The 24,444-nt window shown below is 46.5% G+C and overlaps 2 protein-coding genes across 2 annotated transcripts in view; one reads left to right on the forward strand and one right to left on the reverse strand.

The window, feature by feature from the left end:
- Positions 1 to 12,552, forward strand: part of ITIH5 (inter-alpha-trypsin inhibitor heavy chain 5) — a 47,817-nt gene extending 35,265 nt beyond the window's left edge. Inside the window, exons 9-14 of the mRNA XM_059847542.1 lie at positions 2,067 to 2,376; positions 5,051 to 5,604; positions 5,976 to 6,026; positions 7,081 to 7,197; positions 8,502 to 8,879; positions 9,896 to 12,552. Coding sequence (XP_059703525.1) covers positions 2,067 to 2,376; positions 5,051 to 5,604; positions 5,976 to 6,026; positions 7,081 to 7,197; positions 8,502 to 8,879; positions 9,896 to 10,194 — 1,709 coding nt within the window. The 3' untranslated portion in view covers positions 10,195 to 12,552. The remainder of the gene's footprint in view (positions 1 to 2,066; positions 2,377 to 5,050; positions 5,605 to 5,975; positions 6,027 to 7,080; positions 7,198 to 8,501; positions 8,880 to 9,895) is intronic.
- Positions 12,553 to 14,809: 2,257 nt separating this feature from the next.
- LOC132327881 (store-operated calcium entry regulator STIMATE-like) overlaps positions 14,810 to 24,444 on the reverse strand; it is a 32,392-nt gene continuing 22,757 nt past the window's right edge. The window contains exons 5-8 of the mRNA XM_059847543.1: positions 23,924 to 24,036; positions 22,748 to 22,831; positions 21,661 to 21,777; positions 14,810 to 15,408 (exon numbers count right to left, since the gene is read on the reverse strand). Of these exons, the coding sequence (XP_059703526.1) occupies positions 15,295 to 15,408; positions 21,661 to 21,777; positions 22,748 to 22,831; positions 23,924 to 24,036 (428 nt within the window). The 3' untranslated portion in view covers positions 14,810 to 15,294. The remainder of the gene's footprint in view (positions 15,409 to 21,660; positions 21,778 to 22,747; positions 22,832 to 23,923; positions 24,037 to 24,444) is intronic.

The raw sequence follows: 24,444 nt of genomic DNA on the forward strand, positions 1-24,444 counted from the left end.
TACACTGTGCCAGTATTGTGTAGTTTCTGAAAAGCTCTGTGAAAGCAGACTCATGATTTGGTCTGGGCTGGAAACCCCAGGGATGGAGCACACGCTGTGGGATGTGGGATTGCCTTCTCCAGGAGTTAGTTTCTCACCTAGTACTGTCCTCTTGTCTCTACCAAGGAACAGCCAAAATGATATTTTAAGAATTTCTCAGCTCTTTTTGCTTCTGCCTTGTTGCCTGGAGGGAAGCAGGCAGAGAAAACCCCAGAACAGTGGCAGAGTGCAGGTGTGAGTTTTAATTTGATTCATAGGTCTCCTGTGAGGCTGTGGACAGTAGTATAAAAAAATCTCCAACTACAGTGAGGTTTGCAATCAAACATATTCCAGCAGCTGTGCCCAGAGAGCTGCAAAAGGACCTATTCAAACCCTTCCCCATGGAAGTGGTCACAGCTGGCTGAAGGTCAGGGAGGGCCTTCCCATGGCTGCCCCTGAGCAGGGACCACTCCTAGCAGAGGAAACCCTCTGATGGAAAAGCACAGCAAACAGGATGGCTCGTTGTGCTGTTTGTGCTGTGAGAGGAATTGCTTAGGAAGTGGTGAAGGGACCTGCCCAGTTAAACAATTACCAATAGTGGGACAAAACTCAGAGAACAAAGCCTTTTATTCCTGAAGTGCCAAGAGAGCTGTGCAGGAACCAGCTGGGTTTGCCCATGAACCTGCCAGAGAATAAAAGTAAAAGGAAATTATTCTCCACAGTGATCCTCCACCACAGGTACTTCAGGCTTTTTCCAGGTTTGGCTAAATCTGTGTTTTCCCTATAAAGGTGCTATTCCTTGAGGATCTTCCACTGAACATGAACACACACAAATAACATGGTGTGGTTACACCCCTGTGTTGTACTTACACACCAAAGAAATGGGAGAAAAACCCTGCTGCTAAATACCTGAGCATGTGGCAAAAGGCAGTTGTCAGTGCTTGCTGGTTCTATGATACAACTGAGTATAAAATTACACACTCTGCTATGAGACATGGTTTTCCTCTGGTTTTGGGGAAAAAGTTCTTTCTGAAATTTTGGATCTGCCTGGATTGTGGAGAAGACAGAACCAGGATTTTGAGGACTTTTCAGAAGTCTTTGCTGCTCTCCTGTTCCTTGTCTTGCTGCAGTCACTGGAGCTGTGCACACTGAGTTTCTAGGTTTGTGCTGACTTTCTGTCACATCCTGTTGATAACCTTCCTAGATCTCCCTTTCCAGACCCCCCCAGAGTCAGCTGTGTATGGCTCTTTACCCTTTTCACCTGCTTTGTTTCCTAAGAGCTGTTTTTAACCCCAATGTGCTGATTTTGCAAAGGTGCCACAGCCAATCCCTCTGTGCTTTAACTAGAAATACATGGAGAAAGGGAATACTTGTACTCATTTTCCTGTTTTCTTTTTTTTTTTTTTTTAACACACAGTGGGCTTGTATCCTTTTCATGTCTATTCTAATACATCTGATCTCTCATTTACTTTGTTTTCTCCCTCCCACCCCACTTCAGGCAGTTTTATTCTTCACTACCCAGTTGTTTTGTGCAAACACTCCTCAGCTAACCAAGCTCTTCCCTTTAAACTTTGTATCCCCTGGGGTGTGAAGAAGGAGCCCATCCACTTGTTTTCCCATTTGAAGGCTTTTTTCCTGACTCCAAGTGTTGTTCCCTTCAGAAAAAAAAAAAAATGAGCAGAACATTTCCTAGTCCAGATATCATCTGGGAGAGTGCCATAATTAAATTTAACAATTTTTGTTTGTACCAGCCAGACGCAGTGTGACTGTTTACCAGGCTGATTGTTGTACATTGAGACATTCAACAGCAATTCCACATGACAAACTGAAATTCATAACTCAATTCATAAGACCATAAACAGCTGTGCCAAACTTGTTCTGAGTAACAGAGCTGAACTGAATTCAAGGGCTAGAGCAACTTCATGTGGAGAAAAGGGGACATCCTGATGTCCAGAGAAGCTGTCACCTCACTGAAGGGAGCTCAGGGAAATTATCCACACCACTCTTAGAAGGAGAATTGACCTCTAATCATTCTGGAACCTTCCCAGGGACTAATATCAACGGGGCTCTGCAGACTGGGGCAAAGCTGCTGAATGATTACATCGCTCAGAACGACATCAACGCCAGGAGCGTGTCCCTGATCATCTTCCTCACGGATGGGAGGCCGACTGTGGGGGAAACACAGTCCTCCAAAATCCTCAGCAACACCAAGGAGGCCATCAGGGATAAATTCTGCCTCTTCACCATCGGCATTGGCAACGACGTGGACCACAAGCTGCTGGAGAGGATGGCGCTGGAGAACTGTGGCATGACGAGGCTTTTCCAGGAGGATGAGGATGCAGCCAGCCACCTCAAGGGGTTTGTTCTGCTTTTTCTGTTCTTTGGGTTCTCTGGGAAAGCATTTTGGGATGGAATATCCTTCACTGAGATAAGGCAAGAAATTGGAGTTTCCCTGAGGCTTAGCTCTGGTTGGGAAGGGCAGAGTATGATCAGATACTCTGAATGGCTGCCCAAAAATTTCCTTTTTCTTAGCAGACCCCCTGAGATGTACTGAAGCTCCCAGTACCTCAGAACAAGGCATTTGTTCCCTAATTCAGATCATTCTTTTGGACATGTAAACCCAGAGAGCTGGGGGGCACAGGTCCCAACTCCTCACAGGGAGATGGTAGGAGGAGAGGATGCATTTCATACTTCAAATCAACAACATAAACAGCATGGGGGGAATCAGGAATGAAGATTCCAATTTGTAGCAAAAAAATAATTTATTTATTTTTTGAAAATGATAGCCCTTTGCCCAAGATCCAAAATATTTGACTTGGAAAAACACACTAAGATCATTCCTGGGATGACCATATAGTCACTTAATTTCCTCATTCTTTGTGACCCAAACTTCTCATAAGTTTCCTGAAATCCTCATGCTTCAGTAGGACCAGAGATTATGTTTCTCTTCTGTGCGGAGAGAGCTGTAGTCCAAGGAGAGACCCTGGTAATGAACAGCAGAAATATGTGTGACCAGACCTCTGACCAAAATGTTTAGCAATGTTTCAATGTTTCCAAATAAAAATGTTTGGCTTTCATACCGAAAATGTTAGTGTTTTAACCACAGAAACAGAAAAGAGAAGGTGAATAAGTCCTGATCTCTCTCCTGGCTCATGCCAAACTCCTCTGGAGCAATAAATCCAAGCACTTTCCACCAGGGCTTTGCCTTCTGTGGAAGTAATGCATGGACAAGAATTCCTTCTAAACTAAATTCTACAGATCCATCTGTCACTCCACCCATGTCATTTCCTCCTCAGGACATGAATTTTGGATAGCAAGTGGCATTCCCTGGCAGATGGAGGATGTTCTGATTGGCGGGGCTGCAGGAGCCCAGTGCTGCAAGTACTTGTTCAAACACCTCTCTGATGAACAGCTCCCTGTTTATCAAGTTCAGTCATGGCAAACCCATTTGGCACCTGGTGCCAAATTTATACAGAAAAGCACAATCACTGCTGGAGGCCAATTCAAACCTCAGTTGGAGGGAAAGCCTAAATGGGTGCCAATTTATTTTTTTTTATGCTCGCGGGTTGTATTTTTATACAGATACTTCCTTGAATTGTACTCTAAGACAGGTTGTGTATCTCCACCATTTGTTACAACTCAGAAGTTAATTTACAGAGAGCCCTCAAGTTTAATTTAGTCATGTTTTAAAATCTGGTGAGGTCTCTGCATGAAAGACAATGAGTGCTCAAACAGACTTTAAAAGAAAGTCAACCAATTCAGGCTTTGGGTTCCCTTGGAGAGAGAATAAAGCAGAAAGTGTGACTTTAGCTTCCAGACAGTCTGTTTAACCAGATGTGTCAAATAAATGCAGCCTGAACTAGAAAAAGGGCTGAGGCCAATTCTTTGTTTATTTACCAAATTAAACTCAAATGACTTGCCAAGAGATGAGCAGTTTGGCATTGGAATGGGAAATGTGGTATTCTTGGAGCAGCTTGGGAGGAACCTTCAAAAGCACATTGCTGTAGGGAAAACACAGTACTGTAAACTTGGGCTTTGAGCCTTGGGAAGGTTTTCTCGGCTGTCTGGTGCGAGGTGTTTCACAAGTGTGGCTGGTCACATTAACAAGGCATTAAAGGGTTAACCTCCCTGGTTCCAGGAAAGCCATGCCTTGCTCCAACAGAAAATTAGCCACGAGGAAGTGAGTTTTCTTGTGCTCTCTCTTAGCAGCTAGAATTCCTCCATTCCTTGGAAATATCCTCATTTATCCACAATTCCGTAACAGGGTCAAATGCAGGGGGCATGGTGAGATTCCTTCTTGATTTTCTTTCTCTGTTGGCCCTCAGAAAACTGTACTCCTGCCTGTCCTACACTGACCAACCCAATCTAGGGGTCTTTCAGAGATTCAGAGGCTTTGGTTTGGAATCTCTTCATCTTTGGTGGACCTAACATTTTGGCCTTACAGTTTCTGGCTCTGGGATACCATGTGTAACACCACTAGAAACCTGTGGATAACAGCATCTCATCTAAGTACATTTTTTAATAAATGGGGTGATTTCTGTGAATCTTGGAGGCCAATAATTTACTTTTAAGTGGTCACAAATATCTCCTTGCAGAGATCTAGGACTATAGTGGAAGTGACTTCCAGGCCATGTTGGGATGGTTCTGAACATACTTGAGACTCTGTTTAGGTGCCTAAGGAACAGTGAAGACTAAAATGAGGCAGAGAATAACTTTGGTTGACAGAGACCTCTGGAGATCCTGTAATTCAGCCTCCTGTTCTAAGAAGAGCTAACTTCAAATTTAGATGAGGGTTCTCAGAGCTTTGTCCACTCAGGTTTTGAAAAGCCCTAAGGGCAGACAGCCCCCCCCCCCCTGTTTTTCTAGGCCAAGTTAGAGTGGACATCATAGTTAAATTTGGTTTCTGATGGCTCAAACTGCCCCTGAACAACTTAGGAGCTGTTTTAGATAACCTGACTGTGTCCTTACTGGTGTGCAAGTGCAAGAGTGTGTTCACACAGTGCTAACAGTGAAAAATGTGTTTTGCTTTAAGGTTTTATGATGAAATAGGGACACCCCTTCTCTCTGACATCCGTGTTGACTACCCTGAAGATGATGTGGAGCAGGTCACCCAGAACTTCTTCCCCAACTACTTCAATGGCTCTGAAATTATCATAGCCGGCAAACTCATCAACCGCACCTCGGATAAACTCCACGTGGAGGTGACTGCCAGCAATTCCAAGAAGTACATCCTGCTCAAAACAGATGTGGCTATTGACCTGCCCAGCAGAAATGACATCAGGGGTGTCCCTGGCCTGGAGGATGGCAAAGGTGGCAATAACTACATTGAGAGGGCGTGGAGTTATCTCACCATCAAGGAATTGCTCAACTCGCGGCTGAAGAGTGATGACATTCAGGAAAAGGACAAATTGATGGAGAAAGCCAAGTCCATGGCCCTGGCTTACAATTTTGTTACCCCCTTCACTGTTCTGAAGATGAAAGAGGCTGGACTCCCCTTGGAGCCACCTCAGGAGGAGTTTATCAGCCCTTCCACTGATGGCATCGGGGAAAAGGTGCAGAGCCTGCAGGGGCACAAGGCCCCATCAGGTATGAGAGAAGAATAACCTTGTTCTGGTAAAAAATCTTCTTTCTGGGCAATGCCTCATGGCTGACTTTGGCACAGGGGTGATCTAGACAGTGAACTGAAGGGTAAAGCCGAAATTTTCATACTAATTTTGCTAATTGTGGGCTGGGTAACCTTTAGCAAACCTTTTAGGCCACTCACTCACCCCCTTGAAGCACTTACTGCTCTGTAGAAAGTATTGGATTAAAATTGGAGTTCTACATGAAACTTAAAAGTGACTGCAAGAATATACGTCCCATAAGCTCTCTGAATAATATTTGGGGAACATTTTTATAATATGTCTCTTTCTGCTGCTCAGTGAGTAATTGTAACAGCCTTCCTTCCCCACTTCTAGGTATACGCAGAGGGCAAGATAAGCAGAGGATTAAAATCTCCAAAACTTCAGGTCAGTGCCTGTTTTTATGCCTTTCATAATGCAAAACAGTAGTGACTGATTTATGGAAACCTCAGATACATATCACTGTGGTATAACCATGCAAGTGACCAGCCAAAATTCTGTTTGTCAGACCTACAGAGTAGGGAAGAAAATGAAAACAAACCCAAAATACAGAGAGGGTCAGTAATGAGAAGGAGTGTGGCCAAGGCAGATGATCCATAACTCTTGATCCTCATGTTTAAGACTTCTGCAGGTTAGGGTAAAACAGAAACACATTCTCTCTGTACTAGAAATAGTGAAAAAACCTTTAAAAATAATAATGCTGAAATATAAAAAAAGTTGTTGAAGATGGAAAAAAGAGAAAATTCTATGGTATTTTACAATTTTCCTGTTTGTCCTGCACCTTTACTTAACTTTTCATACATTAAACACTGAAGAATAAGTCCAGATCAAGAACTCTGACTTGAATTTCTCTTGATAGGGTCAGTTTTACCTTAGAAACTGGTATTTTTGGCTTGCCTTATTAATGGCAGCTGTCTGATAGTTGATGATAGGTCAAGACCTGTTGAAAAATTAGGACTGTGGGATCAACAGCTGCTGTTGACTGCTCCAATATGATACTGAGGGCCAGGAGGGGTCAGTGTGAGGTGGAGCCATGCAGCAGCCCTTGGTCAGAAAGTACATTTCTGTGTGCTGTGGGGATGTATCTTGCCAAAAAAGAATGGAGAAGAGTTCAAAACACCTACATGATAATTCCCATAAATCACCAAAATTATATTCCGGGAAGAAAATATCCTGATTTTCATCTAGACTATTTTGGGTTTTGAGTTGTCGTTGAAAACCCAACCTCTTCTGTGAGAAAAACAAAACAATCTTTGCAAAAACAAAGCAAAACTTGGCATTTCCTGGCAAACTCCATCTGACCCTCTAAAAACAACAAACCAGGAGGACTTAGGAAAAACAGGGACAAACACACTTTAAACAGCAGTTTTGTTGCAATCTGTTGGATACTGGAGTTTTGTGTGAGCCTCTCACATTTGTCTCTTTTTCCATGTCTTCTCAGCGGATGGGGACCCTCACTTTGTCATTGATTTTCCCTCCAGCAAGTTCTCTGTCTGCTTCAATATTGATGGAGAACCAGGGGACATTCTCAGGCTGGTCTCTGATCACAAGGAATCTGGTGAGCAGCCAAGTCAAGCAGTTTCTTGTGGAGGAAAATCAAAGTGTAAGGCCAAGCCTTGCAGCAGACCAAGCACCAAGGTGCCTCACAGGCAAGAAATTGATAGGAAATTAGAAAAAGTTTCTTCTATGGTTCAGCTTCACCCAGTTCCAAAGTCACAGCTTGCAGATAAAAGGTTTGGACTCACCAAAATTACTCTGCTGTGGGAATTTCCCTCTTTATTCACAATACTGTTTGGTTTAGGACAGAGCAAAGTACCCAAGCATCACGGCTCTTTTAGTAAAGAAACCACCAAACTGGCTGGAGAGTCATGACAGTCTTGAGAAAACCCACATGATTCAGGATCTGCTTTACCCAAGCCAATCTGAGCCAAAGCGTGGTCTGATCCCATCTGGAATTCTAAGCAGGACTGCTAATAAGCAGATTATGTCCTGCTCAGGGCAACAGTGGGAGAGAAAGGGGTGTCAAAATAGGAGACAATTCACAGGCTTGTTTTACAAAACCCCACAATGAATTTGTAAGATTCTGTTCTGTGTGGCAGTGGTCTAGCCCCCATATTTCTGTGTTGATGTGTGCCTTAAAAATACAAAATACAGCTCCAGGCAATGTTTCCCTTCAACTTCTTTCTGAGACTGTTTTTTTGTGCTACTGCTTGAATGATTTTGTGGCTCCAATGCAGAATGAGCTTGAGGAAAACAGACTCTGTAGCACTAGAGCCTTGAATCTTTGAAGACAGAAATGAGAGGTCCCCTCAGGAATAATGGGATATGGAGGCATTTAATCTCAGTGTTAATGGCTTGGGTTTAGCTTGGGTTAGCAACAAGCCTGCTTCTTAACTGTCAGTCTTCAGAGGCTTGTGGGAAGTGAATCACTGTCTTATGGACAATAGCTCACAACAAATATTAAAATTACTTGGAAACTTACTGTGGACTTTTAGGCTTTAATTGACTCAGTGGGCTCTGCACCTTAGAATACTCAAAAGTGGTTCTTTTTGTGGCACTGTGTACACTGTGTTTAATGGGACTGGGGGCACCTGCCTGCAGGGAAGGCCAGCATTTCTGAGCTTGGGTAAATTTATGTGCTCTGTATGAGGTCACAATTCCATAACAGACTGATTGTACTCTTTTGAATGCTGGTAAGTGAAATAATTGAGCACGAGGTGGCGAGCCTGCATGTCCTCAGTCACAAAGCTTGTGTCATTGAGACAATAGACCTGTTCCTGCTGAGCCCCTTCCAGCTCAGACTGTTCTGTGGCTCTGTGATCCCGGGTTCCAGCTTTCACTTACTGATTGTTTTCCTGCAAGGTGTAACTGTGAATGGACAATTAATTGGAGCTCCCGCACCACCCAATGGCCACAAGAAGCATCGGACTTACTTCAGCACCATCACCATCCTCAGCAATAAGCCAGAGAGGTCTTACCTGGAGATCACACCCAAGAGGGTCATCCTGGATGATGGGGAGAGGCTTGTCCTGTCCTGTGGCCGGAGTGCTGTCGTGAGGAGCAGGAGCCTGGAGGTGTCCATCTCTGCCTACTCCAACATCACCGTGACCATCCGGGACTCCATCAGCTTCGTCATCCTCATCCACCACTACAAGAAGCCAGCCCCGTACCAGAGGAATCACCTGGGGTTCTACATTTCCAACAGTAAAGGCCTCTCTTCTGACTCCCACGGGCTCCTGGGTAGGTGGCAGGTTCTCAGGTTCAGAGCTGTAAATCAGACAAAAATGGTGTTTCTGAGCGGAGACAGGAGGGAAGGAGCAAGGCAGGTGGGGATTAAGCTCCCAGGTGAGACTTTCACATCCTCTCTCAAACAATTCCCTCTTTCTAGTACCTCCAACTCCTCTCCTGTCTTTTCCTGCAGGAGCTATCTCTCCCTATCCCAGCTGTGCCTGGTTTTCACATTTCCACCCTTTTAATGATTGTTTAGTACAGTTCCTGTTAGAATACACGTGCTTGATGCTCCCAAGTATAGACAGAAACCAAATCTTCCCCAAGAACTTTTTGTGGCCCCTTTCTTTTTCCAAATGTGAAATGAAAGAAGAACCACCCCTACCTTTTGAAGGAACTAGGCTTTAGATGGCCAGATGGTTGTGTTCTATCAGCCAATGAGAAGTATTGATGGTTTTGGTCATGTTCAGGTGCAGAACTCTAAAACTTCTTCCATAGTTTCTGTGCCACTCAGACACCCCCAGATGAAGGAGGAGATGATCCCTTATGAATGGGGTTTTGGACTCAGGCTACTCTCACGGACAAACCTCTAAATCCACACTTAGGTTTGGCCTAGAAGAAATTTCTCCCAAGAAGGCAAGGGAACAGAAATTGAATCTTCAGGCCTAGGACTTTTTGCTTGCTGATGGACATTGTGTGGGTCATTACCCTCTAATAACCATGTCCCATAGAAGGGAACTTACTACTGGCAGCTAAAAAAACCTCTTTAGCTCTTTAGTGACCCATGGAAAAAAAAAATAAATAGGGTTTTATTCTAACCTCTGTGTTTGTGGGATTTAGAAATGAATCACAGGAACAAGATTCATCCTGCTATTGCAGAGAAGATCGGTAGGCTGAGAATCCTCAAATGCATCCTACCAAAAAAAAACCCCAAAAAACAAAAAACAAAACAAACCACCAAACCACAACAATTTATAAACAGGCACAAATCAGCCAGTCATGGACTCTTATTTTATCTTGCCTTGCAGGTCAGTTCTTGAGCCATGAAGTTAAGCTTCTTCAGGAATCCCTAAACACAAGTCGTCAGGAGGCCGGGCAGAACCAAACGGAGGCGTTGAAGGCCAACCCTACAAACACCCTGAAGGTGAAGGGGAGGCTGGTTCCTGTGGTGTGGAAGCAGAGGAGGATCTACAATGGCCAGCAGGAAGTGGAGTGCTGGTTTGCCAAGAACAACGCGGACAAACTGATCGATGGGAGCTACCAGGACTATCTGGCTTCCCATCCCTTCGACACAGGGACCAGCTTTGGGACAATCAATAGCCTTTAGGACTGGTCACAGCAATGCATTGCAGCAGCACGTGGGACAGCAGGTCCCTTCTGAAGCCTTTACTAGGCAACTTATGAGTATTTCCTTACCTTTTGGTGCCAAAGAAACCAAGGATTTTGTCCTTGGAAATCAGCTGTCTCTCTTTCATGCTAAATGAACGCTCATCAAATTCCTGAAGAAAAAGAAGGCTGGGGGAAAGGACGTGGTTAAAGGCATGATTGATGCTCTCTCAGTGGGAAGGGAGGGAGAAATAAGCCAGTGAACAGTGCAGAGGTTGCTGGCCTTAAAATAAACCCATGCAGGATCTGTGCAATACCCCCTGGGGCTGGTGAGTCACCCCACGAAAGGCAGATCATACAGAACAGTGCCTGTTGAAGTGACAGGCTTTGCAAAGAAGTGACTTGGAGCACCTGCTCCAACCTTGGTCCATGGGGAAAGGACAGAAAGACAAAAAGAGAGAGGAGAGGTGGGTGGATATTCATCTGCAGCGACCCATTAGCCTCAGATAAAATCAAAACCTTGAATCAACAGGCCACAGGAGGGTATTGCTTTCCTGGTTAGTGGGATGAGGTCTGGATTTGCCACTAAACATGATGTTCCCTGAATCACTACAAACCCTTCAAACAGTGGTGAAAACCTTGATGGGGTTTATTGCTGTCTTGGTGCACAGGCTGTGTGCTTAAAAAACACCTCTGGTCCTCAGCAGCAACAGGAGTGGTGCAGGCTCCCATTCCATGGAGCAGTTAATTCAACATAAATCAGTTTAAATATCATTGCAGGGTTAGTGATTTCTTGAGTCTTGACTCCCCCAGGAAGAAACAAAGTTCCACTGTGAGCTTCCAGCAGACCTGCCATGTCCTTGAGCATCACAGCCCTTCTGCTAAGCAAAGATTAAAATTTCCTAAGGGATGACAACCCAGCACCCACAACAGCTTGTGAGCCTACAAAGCAGCCTCTTGAATTTCTACCAGACAACTCTAGCTGCTTTTGTAATCAGGAAGTCTTTATTTATTCCAAATTGTCAAAAAATTTTCATCCCGATTTCCCCTGGCTTCTTCTCCTTCCTTACCCTGCAGGAATTTGTGTGCAGCAGGAATTTGGCAGCAGGAGGTTACAGAAGGGTCTGCCAGCCACCCCCACTGCAGGTGGTGCTCCAAACCCAAAACTGCAAGGCTGTGGTGTGTTTGAAAGTGAGGCATCACTGAGCAATGCTGCAGATCAGCCACAGGGGAGTTTTAGCAATGAACTTGTCCAAAGGGGACTTGACAACCACAAAGACATTTACATGGCAAGGCCAAACTGAGCTCATGAATACTCTGCCTTTCCAGAATTGAAAAGGAGGGAGGCTGGGTGTGGAAGCATCTCCAGGAATTAAATGATATCCATGTGTTAGGAGAAAACAGTTGCCAGGGACCCACAGAAATAGGTTCAATCTTGACTGATTTATTTTTTATTTCGTATTTAACAATTAAATCATATTGTTGCTGTTGGAGCTCCAGCTGCTGGGGGTGGGTGGTGATTTTCCAGTTGCTTGATCAGCTCGTTAGTGCTGCAAGCACCGTGGCAGCAGAGCAGGTGGCAAGCACGGTTTCTTTACTCACACCATGTGCTGCCTGGAAACAGCCAAAAGCAGCCAGCAAGATTTAACTGCACTCTGGAAGATCCTTACAGAGAGCTCAGTTAGCACCAAACTCGTGCCAAGGCTTGTACTTTGGAACAGAACATAAAGAAGAAACTACTGCTTTGGGCCCTGCTGTCTTGAGGAATAGCTCCCCTGTGAGGGAGAGCTGAAGGCAAAACCTTCAGCACAGCCCTGAGTGTGGAATAATAACACTAAATAATAATAACAATAAGGTTTAATGCTCTGCAGTTTGCTTGTGGGCCAGAAAGATGAGGAAGAACAGCTGTGATGTTGGCATCTCTGCCCAAGAAGAGAGTAGGAAGATCACCCAGGGCCCACACCCAAACAACCTCCCCTTCCACTGGCACAGAGCAAACAGGAAAGTGGCAGGGGATTTCTGGACACCCCAGGGCTTGGCAGGTGTCTCCATACTGTCCTCACTGCAACCTCCCCTCTCCTCCCACCTTGTGCTGTCCACGTGTATTGCTAAGGGGAGGGGCTGGCTCAGGCTCTCCCTCATCTCCTCTGTATATAGATATGTAGATAATATATATAAACACACACCTACTGCTAAAAATTCACCATTGCTCCTCCTTCTCCTCCTCCGGCCAAGGAAACACATTTCTTTCAGGGCCTGAAGATAACAAGGATCAAGTCCAATGAAGCACCTGGAGCAATATACTCAAGGTCTCCTGAAGGCTCCAGCTATCCATTTCACAATAAATATTTTACAGTGAGCACTGCAGTGAAGCTTTCATTTGGCCAAGATAAATCAAGCTTTGAAGCTAAGGCTGTGTGTGTTTTATGCTGCTGGACAGGCCCACATTACCAGGTGACTGAAAGAGCCACTCACCAGTTAACAAGAAGTTGGGAATAAGTAATTTCAGTGGAAAATTAAAGGTCATTGATGTTCTTTAGTCTCTACACACTTGGTAGGAGGCAAGAACAGACCCTAGGCTTCTACTCCCACATTGAAATCAGAGTTTAACCATAGTCTTTAAATACAGTAGAACAGGACCTGGGAAAACAGTTTGTGCTCCTGCTGCCCCAAGAGCAAAGGCAGGTCATGGACTGTTAAATTTCAATGTTTTTCAGCTCTGAAGTGGGCATTGCAACACTTCCCTCTCTCATAGGGGGAGGAATATGAGAATATTGTGAATATGAGGGGGAATATGTTCAGGCTTGGTCCTCACAGCCCTTGATGCTGTCCCAGAGAGCTCCCAGACCTCCATGCAGATATTGCAGTGAAGTTGCATTTGTTCTCATCTCCAAGAGGGTCACAGAGCACAGGGATGTGTCCAGTGATTGCACATTGCTCAGACAGCTCAGGAATGAGGCTGAGCACTCACTCTGGAGTGCAATGGGAACAATTGCATGGCACCATTTCAGAGATGGGAAGGGAACAGGGCTGCTGGAACAGCACAAGGATTGAGAGGGAGAACCTTGCCCCACATTTCACTTCTCCTGCTATTGCCAATTATGAACCTTCTCAGACAGCCTCAACTCAGAGCTAAAATGAAGGTCATGTCACTCACAGTCCAGTTTAGGACAAGGACATTGCTTTGGCCAAATTTGCACTCTTCACCCACTGCAGGATTGCACTGTGCAACCCCATAGCAAGAGCAAAACTCCAAAAAACCAGTATTCCTCAAAATAGGGAGCAAGTTTCCCATAGGGAAGCTGTTTTCATCTATTTCCAGTCAAAACCTTGCACAGCACAGGACTTATTCCAACCCTTACCAGTGCAGAACCACCCCAGACAAGCAGAAGTTGTGTTGTGAAACCAACTGCACTGAGCAATATAAATAATCCATTCAGAGAGCTGTGTGCCATGTGTTCCAAAATCCTTTTGATGTGCCAGCAGAAGTAGGATTTTGACCCTTCATTAAGGAAGAAAAACAAAAAAAATAGGACTTAATTTCCAGAAAAACAGTTTAAAGCTGCACAGCTGCAAGTGTAGCCAAGCGTGCCTCGTTCACTGAGGGGCATCTGAGACTCTGATTTGCATCTAAGGCTTCAATCCACTTTGAAGTCAGGAAAAAAACAACAAACCAAACCCCAAAAAAACCCCCACCAAATATCTTCTCATGCTCCAAGCTCAGCCTTCGCATCTAAATCCATCCAAGTTAGAAAATCCAAATCCTTTAATTTTTACTCCTTTACAAGGGCTTTTCTTCTTGGGAAAAATACAAGGGGGGAAGGAAAAATAAAAGAACGTTCTCATCCATCACTTAAGGGGAGTTGTCTTGCAAGAAGCAAAGCCTGTCTAAGGCTCCATGAAGGATGGCAGCCCAGTGGATCCTGGATCCCTGCTCCAAGGACTATCCCCCCATTTGGACTCTGGCTGGCTCTCTCCACAGCTGTGTCTCTGCATCCAGCCTGGGAGTGGGGTGGTGCAGCTGCTCTGGGCTCTCTCCCCAGGACAGCTGCAAAGTGTTTTGCATTTTTGTGTTTATAGACAAATACAGCTTGCTAAGAGGAAAGCAAACAGGGCAAAGCCCTGCACTTCACACTTGGAGCAGAAAGTGCCAGTCCTGGGGTGGGCCAGGGTCTCTTCCAGCAGCTGTACCACCCCAGGTCCTTCCTTACCCCCAAAACAGGGCTGGCTAATGGGGCCACAGACACAGCTTGAATCAGACCCTGCAGACAGTTCAGCTGTTTATTTTAAACTGAGTAAAAGGCAAGCTGTCAGCTTCCAGTAAACACTCCCTTGTAAGGTGCTGACTGGGATCCATCTCTGAGTCTGCTCTGGAGCCCAGCACAGGCTGAGGCTGCAGCATCAAGGCTTTGCACTGAAGCAGCTCCTAAAACTCAACCACAGAAACCAGCTCTGTGGCTCAAGCTCTTCATCTTTAGGTTTACCAGACCAGCTCTGCTGCAGAAACACAATCTTGCCTGGTCAGGAAAGATTTCAACAGCTCCCCTTCCTCCCTTTCACAGCATCAGGGTTGTGCAGAACATTAGGCACATGAAGGCATTTAATCTATGAAGCAATTTTAGGTCAAATATTTATTGGATTCCTTATAAAACAGTAAAAAGAATCAGATCCACTGGGACAAGCTTCCCAATTCAACACATTTAAATACATATTGCAAACCAATTCTTTTGAGCATTGTGCATATAAAAGTGTCACAGTTCAGGTACTACAGAATAGAGCTTTTTTTTTTTTCTATTAAAAAACCAGACAATATTTTCATTCCAGTCTCTAGCCCTGACAAAAGAAAAAAAAAAAAAAGTCACACCCAGTTGTCCAGCCAGGGAAAATCCATCCCTGTATCCCCAACCTCAACGTGCCTGTGTGTCGGGCAGATGCACAGACAGCACCCACAGGACAGCTGCAGGATAGGCCCAAGATGAGGCAGGCAAAAGGACCTCTGCAGACCCACAAGGGTCACCCAGTAGTCCCCACCCTGCCCTTCCTTGGCCAGCCCAAGGATCACAGTGCTGCTCCTCCCTCCACCTCCACTGTCCTGCTGCTGTCAGATGACCACTTGGTAGCTGGGCTGCTTCATCTTCTGGTTGGTTCCCCAGAGCCCTGGAATATCCTGGTCGCTTTCAGACTGATCAAAATCCATGTCTGGAGACAGCAATACCTAGAAAGGACAACAGACAGGTGCTGATGGAGTCAAAGGTCTCAGATCTTCTCAATTCTGCTTGCCCAACGAATCAAACATTCCTACAGAGGGGTCTGCTGCCAGATCCAATCCTCTCTGGCTGAGGGTAAGGCTTCAAGGTCATGTAGACCATCTCTCCAACAACAGCCAAACAGGTTTGGGCACAGGCACCACAACCACCTGGTGTCCCAGCCCCTTCCTTGAGAGCAGAACAGGCTCTGATCCCACAGGACAGAACTCACACATGGATGTCCAGGCCTGGCTGAAGCCTCAAAAACAAGGCCACATATTTTGGGAACAGCTGTGCCACATGTAGACCTTTTCCCAGGTCCCCAGCTGCTTGTCACCTCCACAGCTCAGCCAGAAGGGCAAGCAGGGCTACAGGCTCAGCCTCAGCCATGGAGCCAGCTCAGGAGGGCTGTCCTGGCCTGGCAGCACCTCATTTCTGCCTGGCACAGCAGCTCCTGGCTCAGTCTCAGTTGTGGGAGCCAAAGCAGAGCAGTGACACCTCTCACTGGGGTTTGAGGTAAAAAACCACATTTTTTCTTGCTGGAGGACCCAAAGGAACCCGACACCCTCAGTAGTTAACTCCACACCTGAGGCCACCACGGGCTGCTCTGAACTGGCTGCCACCAGCCTGGAGCATTTGCAAGATGCAGATGGAGCCACATGTGGGCAGCCACATCCTCTGGAAGAGAAAAAAGGCTGGATTTTATCCAGGAGATGGCTGCACTGACTGCAGAGTAGCTGAAACCCAATGCCAGCCAGCCAGCAGTGTGCATGGACAGTATTCATGGCTGGACAGGTTAGAATCAATAAATCCTCAAGGTTGGAAAAGACCCCCTAGGCTGAGTCCCACCATTAACTCAGCACTGCCAGGCTCACCAGTAACCCTAAATGTCCCTGAGCACCACATCCACATGTTTCTTCAACACTTCTAGGGATGGTGATTCCAGCATTTCTCTGGGCAGCCTGTGCCAGTGCCCAACCACAGCTTCAGGAAAGAATTTTTTCTTAATATCCAGTCTAAACCTCTTCTGGTACAACTTGGGGTGCTCCCTTTTGTTCTGTTCTTGTTACCTGGGAGAAGAGACCTGGCTACAGGCTCCTTTCAGGGAGTTTTAGAGAGGAGTAAGGTCACCCCTGAGCCTCCTTTTCTCCTGCATGCCCAGTTCCCTCAGCTGCTCCTCATCAGAGCTGTGCTCCAGACCAGGCTGTTTGCTCAGCCCCATCTCCTCAAACACCCCCATCTGGGCAAGAGAAGCTGCACTGTCACCATGAAATCTCCCTGTGCCTGACCCAGCAGCCTTCCAGCTCCAAGACCCAAGGCAAGGGATGGTTCATGGACTTTCAGCCCAGTGCTCACACACAGACCATTCCCAACAGAGCTCAGGATCCCTTGGGCAAAACCAGGAGCAGGGGGAATCACTCCTATCTGTATCTCCACATACAGCTGTGAATGAACATGCCCTCCACTTGTCAGCACTCAGGCAGCACCACAGGGCCAGTCACCACAGCAACAAAACCACTAAACAGGAAAAACACAACTCCAGTGAGTCAGTGACTTCAAAGCAGCAGAAGAGCCGCAGGGGAAGATTTCCTGCTCCCCACCCTCACCCACACCCCAGCCCCTCCATCCTCCCCACAGTCAGACACCCAAAGGACAGCAGCAGAGCAGATTAAGCTCTCTTCTTGTCCCCCTCATTGGTCTCAAGGAATTTTTTTTGGTTCAGGACACACACTGGCAAGTTTCCATCTCTCTCACGTGAGTATTTCCTCTGTTTATCACATTGGTAATGTGATGCTGTTGGACCTGAAGAAATGTGTAATTACTCACAGGCAGCACTGTGAACTCCCTGAGCTCTGACAGGCAGGTTGTGGGGCCTGCTGAACTGGTGATTTGGGTGGCTTTCAGCTGAAAACTCAGAGCCCCTTGCAGCCAAGCAGGGATGGTGACACAGTGCTGTGCATCCAGACCCATCCAGGCTGCCACCTGCCCACCACACACTGCTCAGAACTCACAGAATGCCTGGGTTGGAAGAGACCTTCAAGATCATCAAGTCCAACCCAGCCCCAACACCTCACTTGCAGGAAGCTACAGCAGCAACAGTCCCCCAGAACCTTTCCACAATTCCCCAGGAAGCAGCACCATGAGAGAACATCTCATTGCCATGACAGCCACAGGACACACCCTCAGACAGCATCTGCAAGCCCAATCCAATCTGGGAGTTTTCAGAACAGCTTGGACAAGGCTCTTTCCCTGCAGATGCCTCCAGGTCAGGATCACAGAGGGCTGGTGGCACGGCTGGGACATGGTTTCCCAGTCCTGGGACAATGTGCTGCTGTCTCACTCAGCAGTCCTCAAACACCTCATATTCCACAGAGGGATTTGCCAGAGTCAGGAGGACTGTGAGGTGGGACAATTCCCTTCCAGAAGCAGCTCTATGTCCACCTCCCTTTATCTTCCCTGTAAGGATCTGGTACCTGAGCTCACCATGAATTTGAGCTCATTAAAAATAAAAAATAAAATAAACTTGTTTCTCAGCAAAATCCAACTTGCTCTTGGACTTTCTAAGTGTTTCAATATAAGTAAGCAGCACTGTATTGGTGTCTATCAGCATCTTCATCCAATGAATGCCAAAATACAGAATTCCTTATGAAGGGAACAAGGTGCTGAACTCCATCCTGACCAAAGGCAGGCCCTCATGCAGTATATTAACTTTCCTTCCAGCCTCTCATTTCACCAAAATTTTTCTCACAAGTACCACTGTTAGTAGACTTTTGCTTTAAGGGTTGTCTCTAAAACTGTAAGCCTTCAGGAAAGGAACAGAAACTCATCCACCTCCCTGGGGGAAGGAAAAAAAAAAAACCAACAACTGAAAAAAGATCAAATAAAACATTATTAAAACTGACTTGTTTTCCTGAGTGGAGGAAACAAAGAAATCACTGATAAGATCTAAAGTTCATGGGAGTTACAAGGGCAAGGGAAAAGAGCCTCGGGTCAAGGGCAGGACACATACAAAGCAAAAATAAGGGCCTTGCAGATGAATTAATTTCCCCAGGCTGAACAGCACTGGATGCAAACTGGCATTCAAGAGATCCTTTTCTATCCCACAAGAGGGGGGAAAAAAATTACTCCATGAACATTTACAAGGCAGGGCAGGGGACTGAAACAACACAAAGCTTAAGACTGCTGTGGAAGGAAAGGAGGATGAAATTCTTCCAACCATAAGAGGGAGTTTGTCCCTTTCAGGGATTCACTGTAAAAGTAGCAAAAGCTCATCCTCTGGTTCACCAAAGGATGAGCCAGTGCCTGTGCCAGTGCCTGACCACCCTTTCAGTACATAAATTTTAATATCCAATCTAAACTTCCTGTGGTGCAACTTGGGGCCATTCCCTTTTATTCTGTTCTTGTTACCTGGGAGAAGAGACTGATCCCCACCTGGCTACAATCCTCCTCCAGGAGGCTACAATCCTCCTCCAGGAGGCTACAATCCTCCTCCAGGATTGCTGCTGCTGGGTTTCTGCTTGCTGCCCAGCTGTCCTACCAAGCCAAGGACAGAGCTGAGCTTTCCTGCTGCCCCTGGAGAAAGCACAGAGCGTGGGCTTGTAACAGGTTAACTCCAGCCTACTCTTCCCATTCTCCTGGCTATCTCTGCCCCTCCTTCTCCAATCACAAACTGCTGGTTCATGTGACAATAATGACACCCCATTGGTGAGAGGCAGAGGGCTGAAATTCAAGCCAGCAGGGAGCTGGGAGCTGGTGGCGCCTGCAGCCCCGATGAACCCTGATAAACCTGGGGGACACATCAGCTCTGCTCAGCCCCCCTTCCTCCTCCCCTGGGCAGCAGGGAAACATGAAATTCCCCCATCTGAACAGGTGATTAGCAGCAACAAGCCCAGCAAATGATCATTTACTGCTTTTGAGCCTAAATTCCAGTCAATCCAGCTGTAGGGCTCAGCCAGTCAACATGATCTGGAGTTCACAGCTTAAGAGGCTGACACCTGAAGCAGGAGCTTAAGGCTATTCCTCAAGGCCCAGTGCCAAGAAAGAGTTGGAAAACAGGTCACCCACTTCTGTATTTCTTCATAAACTTCCTTTTCTACCCAAAATATTTGCTGGCCAGAGGCACAGGAACATGCCTGAGCATGAAGGACAATCCCTGCAGACAGCTCTGAGGAGAAAGCAGTCCCCTTGGTACTGCAGTGATGGATCACAGGGTTTCAGGATGAACAGATGACCTGCACATTGTGGAATTTTTCCTGAAGTCTGCCCAGAAAAGCAGCCAGGTACTTGAGAGAAACCTTTGACAGAAAGTGGCAGGTTGTGGGAATTCTTTCTACTACATGAAATCTCCTGTCTGTTGACCTGCCAGAAGAGGCTTTCTCAGCATCTGGAAATTAGCAGGTATTGTTCCTTCCAGCTATCCATTTCACAATAAATATTTTACAGTGAACACTGCAGTGAAGCTTTCATTTGGCCAAGATAAATCAAGCTTTGAAGCTAAGGCTGTGTGTGTTTTATGCTGCTGGACAGGCTCACATTACCAGGTGACTGAAAGAGCCACTCACCAGTTAACAAGAAGTTGGGAATAAGTAATTTCAGTGGAAAATTAAAGGTCATTGATGTTCTTTAGTCTCTAGACCCTTGGTAGGAGGTAAGAACAGACCCTAGGCTTCTACTCCCACAGTGAAATCAGAGTTTAACCACAGACTTTAATACAGTAGAACAGGACCTGGGAAAACAGTTTGTGCTCCTGCTGCCCCAAGAGCAAAGGCAGGTCATGGACTGTAAATTCCAAATTTTTTCAGCTCTGAAGTGGGCATCACAACACTTCCCTCCCTCACAAGGGAGAATACATTCAGGCTTGATCCTCACAGCCCTTGATGCTGTCCCAGAGAGCTCACCAAACACTTGCAGTGTTCCAGTGGACCAAGGCACAGGTGCAGCTCCACCTCCATGGAGCAGCAGTACCTGTGACACCATCTGTGACACATCCACAGCAGCCACCCTCTGTGAGCCTGGTTGCTGCCAGGTTTGGTCCAGAAGCTGTGAAGGAGGTCCTTGTCCCAAACAGAGATGTCACCTCCTCAGCTCTGCTCCTGAGCTGGTGTGATTCTGACAGAGCTTGGGCCTTCAGGAGCACATCCAGGGAGCAGGGCAGGGCTTGGCCACCAGTGACCTCCCAGAGCTGCTCATCCAGAGGCAGGGCCAGCAGCAGTGACCCTCTTGTCCCAACAGCTGCTCCCACCTGCCTGCCCTCCCTGTCTGAGCCAGGACTCCTCTGTCACTGCACCCCTGGAGCCTTGGCTGCTGTACCAAACATGCCCTGTTAAAGCACTGCCACCTCTGTGTGTGCTGCAGTGTCACCAGTGATGGGCCAGCCCATCTGTCAGCACAAGAGCTGAGTTCCTCCTCATGAAAGAACCCTCAGAGAGCAAGAGCTATTTCTGTTCATCCTAAATTCCTCAGCAGGAGCTCCTGCAGGAGCCAGGCTGTGATTGCCAGAAATTATCTTCTCTTGGTAAGTCTCACCAGTGGGCTGCAGGATATCAGCAGCTGGACACAGAACACACTGGAACCAGGCCTGGGTGCCAGGAGAAGGAAGGGAATTCCTCCCAGAGACCAAGAGTGTGGACTCTGCCCAGAGGTCAGTGAGAAGCAGACACCACCTACCCAACAAACCCCACATTATGAAGAAGAACAAAGTCTGCTGGAGCTGCAGCATTTCCTCCCCCACCACAACTTTCAGCTGTCAGGCTCAGACTACCCAAAACACAGCCTCCTCCAGCTAAGGGACAATAATCTGGCTGAACAAATAACAAATGCTGACAAAAACAGGATTCTCAGCTAAGCCTTGTCCTCTAAAGGGGATGCTAACAATTACAGAGAGGAAAGTAAGCTCTTCCCAGCCAAAATTAATTACAATTAAACATAGCAAAGCTCAGAGGGACAGTTTTAGCCTGCACACACAGATCAGTGCAGAAGCCAGCTCATCCCCCCAAGACATTGTCATCATCCAGGGCAGTATTTCAGCAACATTTCCTGGGCTGTGACACTGCTCATGGTTAGAGTGAGTTTGACTTTGCAGGGTGATCACCCACATCCATGAAGCACCACCCCAGGTGCAGGCAGTGTGATGTTCTGTTACAGGGCTGTGGTAAAACACACAGACCATCCCACAAATTTGCATCTTGGTCTGAAACACAAGTTTGCATCCCTGGTCTTACCTGAGATTCCTCAGTCCTCCTGGCCCGAGGGGTTTCTGTGGATCCATTGATGTCTAGGGCATCCTTCTGCTTGTATTTCTTCATGATCAAGCTGTCCACAACCCAGAACATAATGGCCTTGGGGAGAAAGAACTAACATCAACAGATTGCAGAGACCAAAATGCAGTCAGTCAATCACAGATATCTCTTCTCCTCTTGGGTTCTCCAGACATCCAGCCTTGATCAACCTCAGATCCAAATCAGCCCTGTATCAGTTGTGTCCATGGGGATTGGATGAGCCCAATTCCTTAAGTCCCTTCTTACACAAGTCCTATTGTTCCCAGATTAAATAAAACCACAATAGGCTGAGTTTCCACCAGAACGTAACTCCTGAACCAAGCTCCACCCAAAGCTCCTCTGCCTGAACCAGTGCCTGGTCAGTTCTTTGAGGACCAGAATCTGCTTTCCAATGTGGAAAGGCAGCCTGGGATGGTGGAGAGAGGCAGATCCATCCAGCTTTGCCAGTGCTGCATCCATTGAAATGTGCCTGGGATGAGCTGAAAGCTCAACTCCCTGCTTGTCCAGGTAACATGTTGTTCCCACTTCCCACCTTAGCAGGAACTGGGCAACAGCTCAAGGATTACCCAGAATCAGGGGAACAGGAAAGGAAAGAGCTGAGCTTTCAAGAGGTTTTGACAAACTAGTTTTGAGAAGAACAACAGTTCTGGGTAACCCTGAGCACCTTATCTTGCTGTAATACAATCTGACATCCAGCCAAATGACTGGATTGTCAGGGTCACAAGCCATCCTGTAGGACATTAAAGGGTTTTGGGCATCCCCATGCTGTTGAGATGAGCTCTCACCTAACAAGACCCACCTTTATTCCAAGAGGTGAAGAGTCAGCCCCACAGCAGCTCAGAGAAAGGGAAGGCAATTGGGAACAGAGACTGAGGCAGCGACAGATTTGTGACCCACAGCTTTATTTACACACCCCTCCACCCTGTCCCAGGCACTCTGAGGCTGCCCCCAGCCAGTCCCTGTGCACTCCCATGAGGGTGCACTGTAATCTCCAACCAGCCCCCCCAGCACTTGCAGAGGCACCACTCACATTGACGATGAAAGGCACAACAAACATCACCAGGACGAGCTCCAGCTGAGGGTTTGGGATGTAACCCAGGAGGATCTGCTGAAGCTGCAGAGGAGGAAACACTGAACATTATTTAGAACGTTATTTAGAACACTTTATAGCATTATTTGAACAGCTCTGTTGCAAGATCTTTGATGAAAACTGCTTGTCTTCTTACATGAGCAGCCAGAGCTCTGCAGCCTGTGCTTCAACCCAGCTCTTAAAAGATTACTCAGGATATTCCCTTAGCCCAGCTGCCAAGCACATGATTTTGTTCAGAAACAAGTTTTTCAGTGTAACTATCCATGACAACAACTGGTGGGACTTCCCTTGGCTCCCTGGAGCTCATCTGCAGAAGAAGGACACCAGCCACGAGCAGTAATCATGGGTTGGAGTCCAGCAGCTTCTCTGGATCTGGGTTGGGGCTGCTGGAGAAGTTCACATCCAAGTGTGAGCACTGTGGGCTACTGGGTTTGAAGGACAGCCCTTGAAGAGATAAGTGCTCCCAGACTGCTGGAGATACCTCCTCAGTCAAGTTACTCACAGTGCCTGGCACCTCAGAGCCTGCTGGAAGAGGACTCCAAGGTGGAGCTACCCCTGACTTTCAGAATTAGGTTTTTACACCCATCACATCTACCTGCCAACAGGCAAGTGGCTAAAAGCCCCACAGGTTATTATTATTTTTATTTTTTTAAAGATAAACTTCTGATCAACACAATTAACATTGCTGGCATACAGAAGCAGCTGAGCAGGAAAAGACAACACACTACTCATACAGCACTTCTCAAATGAATCTCTAATTCCCCCAGTTTAAGCACAGGATCATGAAACACCAACATGGACTGACGTGACAGAAGAACACAGAAATCCTCTGGCAGAACTGAAGGAACTCAGCTGCCAGCCCAGCCCATTTTAGCCTTCCAAGAATGGGGAAGAAAATTAAAGCATCATCTTATTCCATTAGCTTTTGACTAGCAAGAGAATGCACCAGAAGCCAAACCATTATGAAAGTCATGTTTCCCAAAATCTAAGTAATAGCTAATGATTACAGAGTAATGTCAATAAGTGTGAGGATTAAAGGCCTTCAGTAATGGGAACCATGAATCAGGCAAAGCAAAAAGAAACCACAACAGCTACAGCTAGAAAAATACTGCTTACCTTTGTCCAGCCAGGGATAAGCAGGACAAGGCTAATCACAGTCTTCTCAAAAACCATTATCAGCAAATAGAGGATACACTGGCCAATCCAGGCAGCAGCTTGTGGAGGGTCACCTGGAAAAACAGAATATTAAATCTGGGACAGAGCACAGGAGGAGACAGGCTTGCAGAAAAGTTGCCTCATGCTTGATACTGACCCTCCTCTCTACAAGGACCAGTCAGTACCTGCACACTCTTCTATAAAATAAAGTAAATGCAAGTAAATCATTAAAAATGTAATCTGCAATGTGCTCCCTGCCAAGACTTACCCACAGAGGTACCAGAAACAGTTTGAAAATTTCAAATCACCATTTTTACTACAAGCAGCCTAACTTCTGAGGCCTGAACAGAATTATTTCATTGTGCTGATGAAGTGAAGGGCTGGTTATGTGATACTGTCTGAGCAAGAGACAGGGGCTCCATCACCCCAGCTTTTAAAGCAATTCACTCAAAAACAATCAATGCTAATTAAATATGAATGTT

Source organism: Haemorhous mexicanus, chromosome 5 (assembly GCF_027477595.1).
Source record: "Haemorhous mexicanus isolate bHaeMex1 chromosome 5, bHaeMex1.pri, whole genome shotgun sequence".
Taxonomy (NCBI): Eukaryota; Metazoa; Chordata; class Aves; order Passeriformes; family Fringillidae; genus Haemorhous; species Haemorhous mexicanus.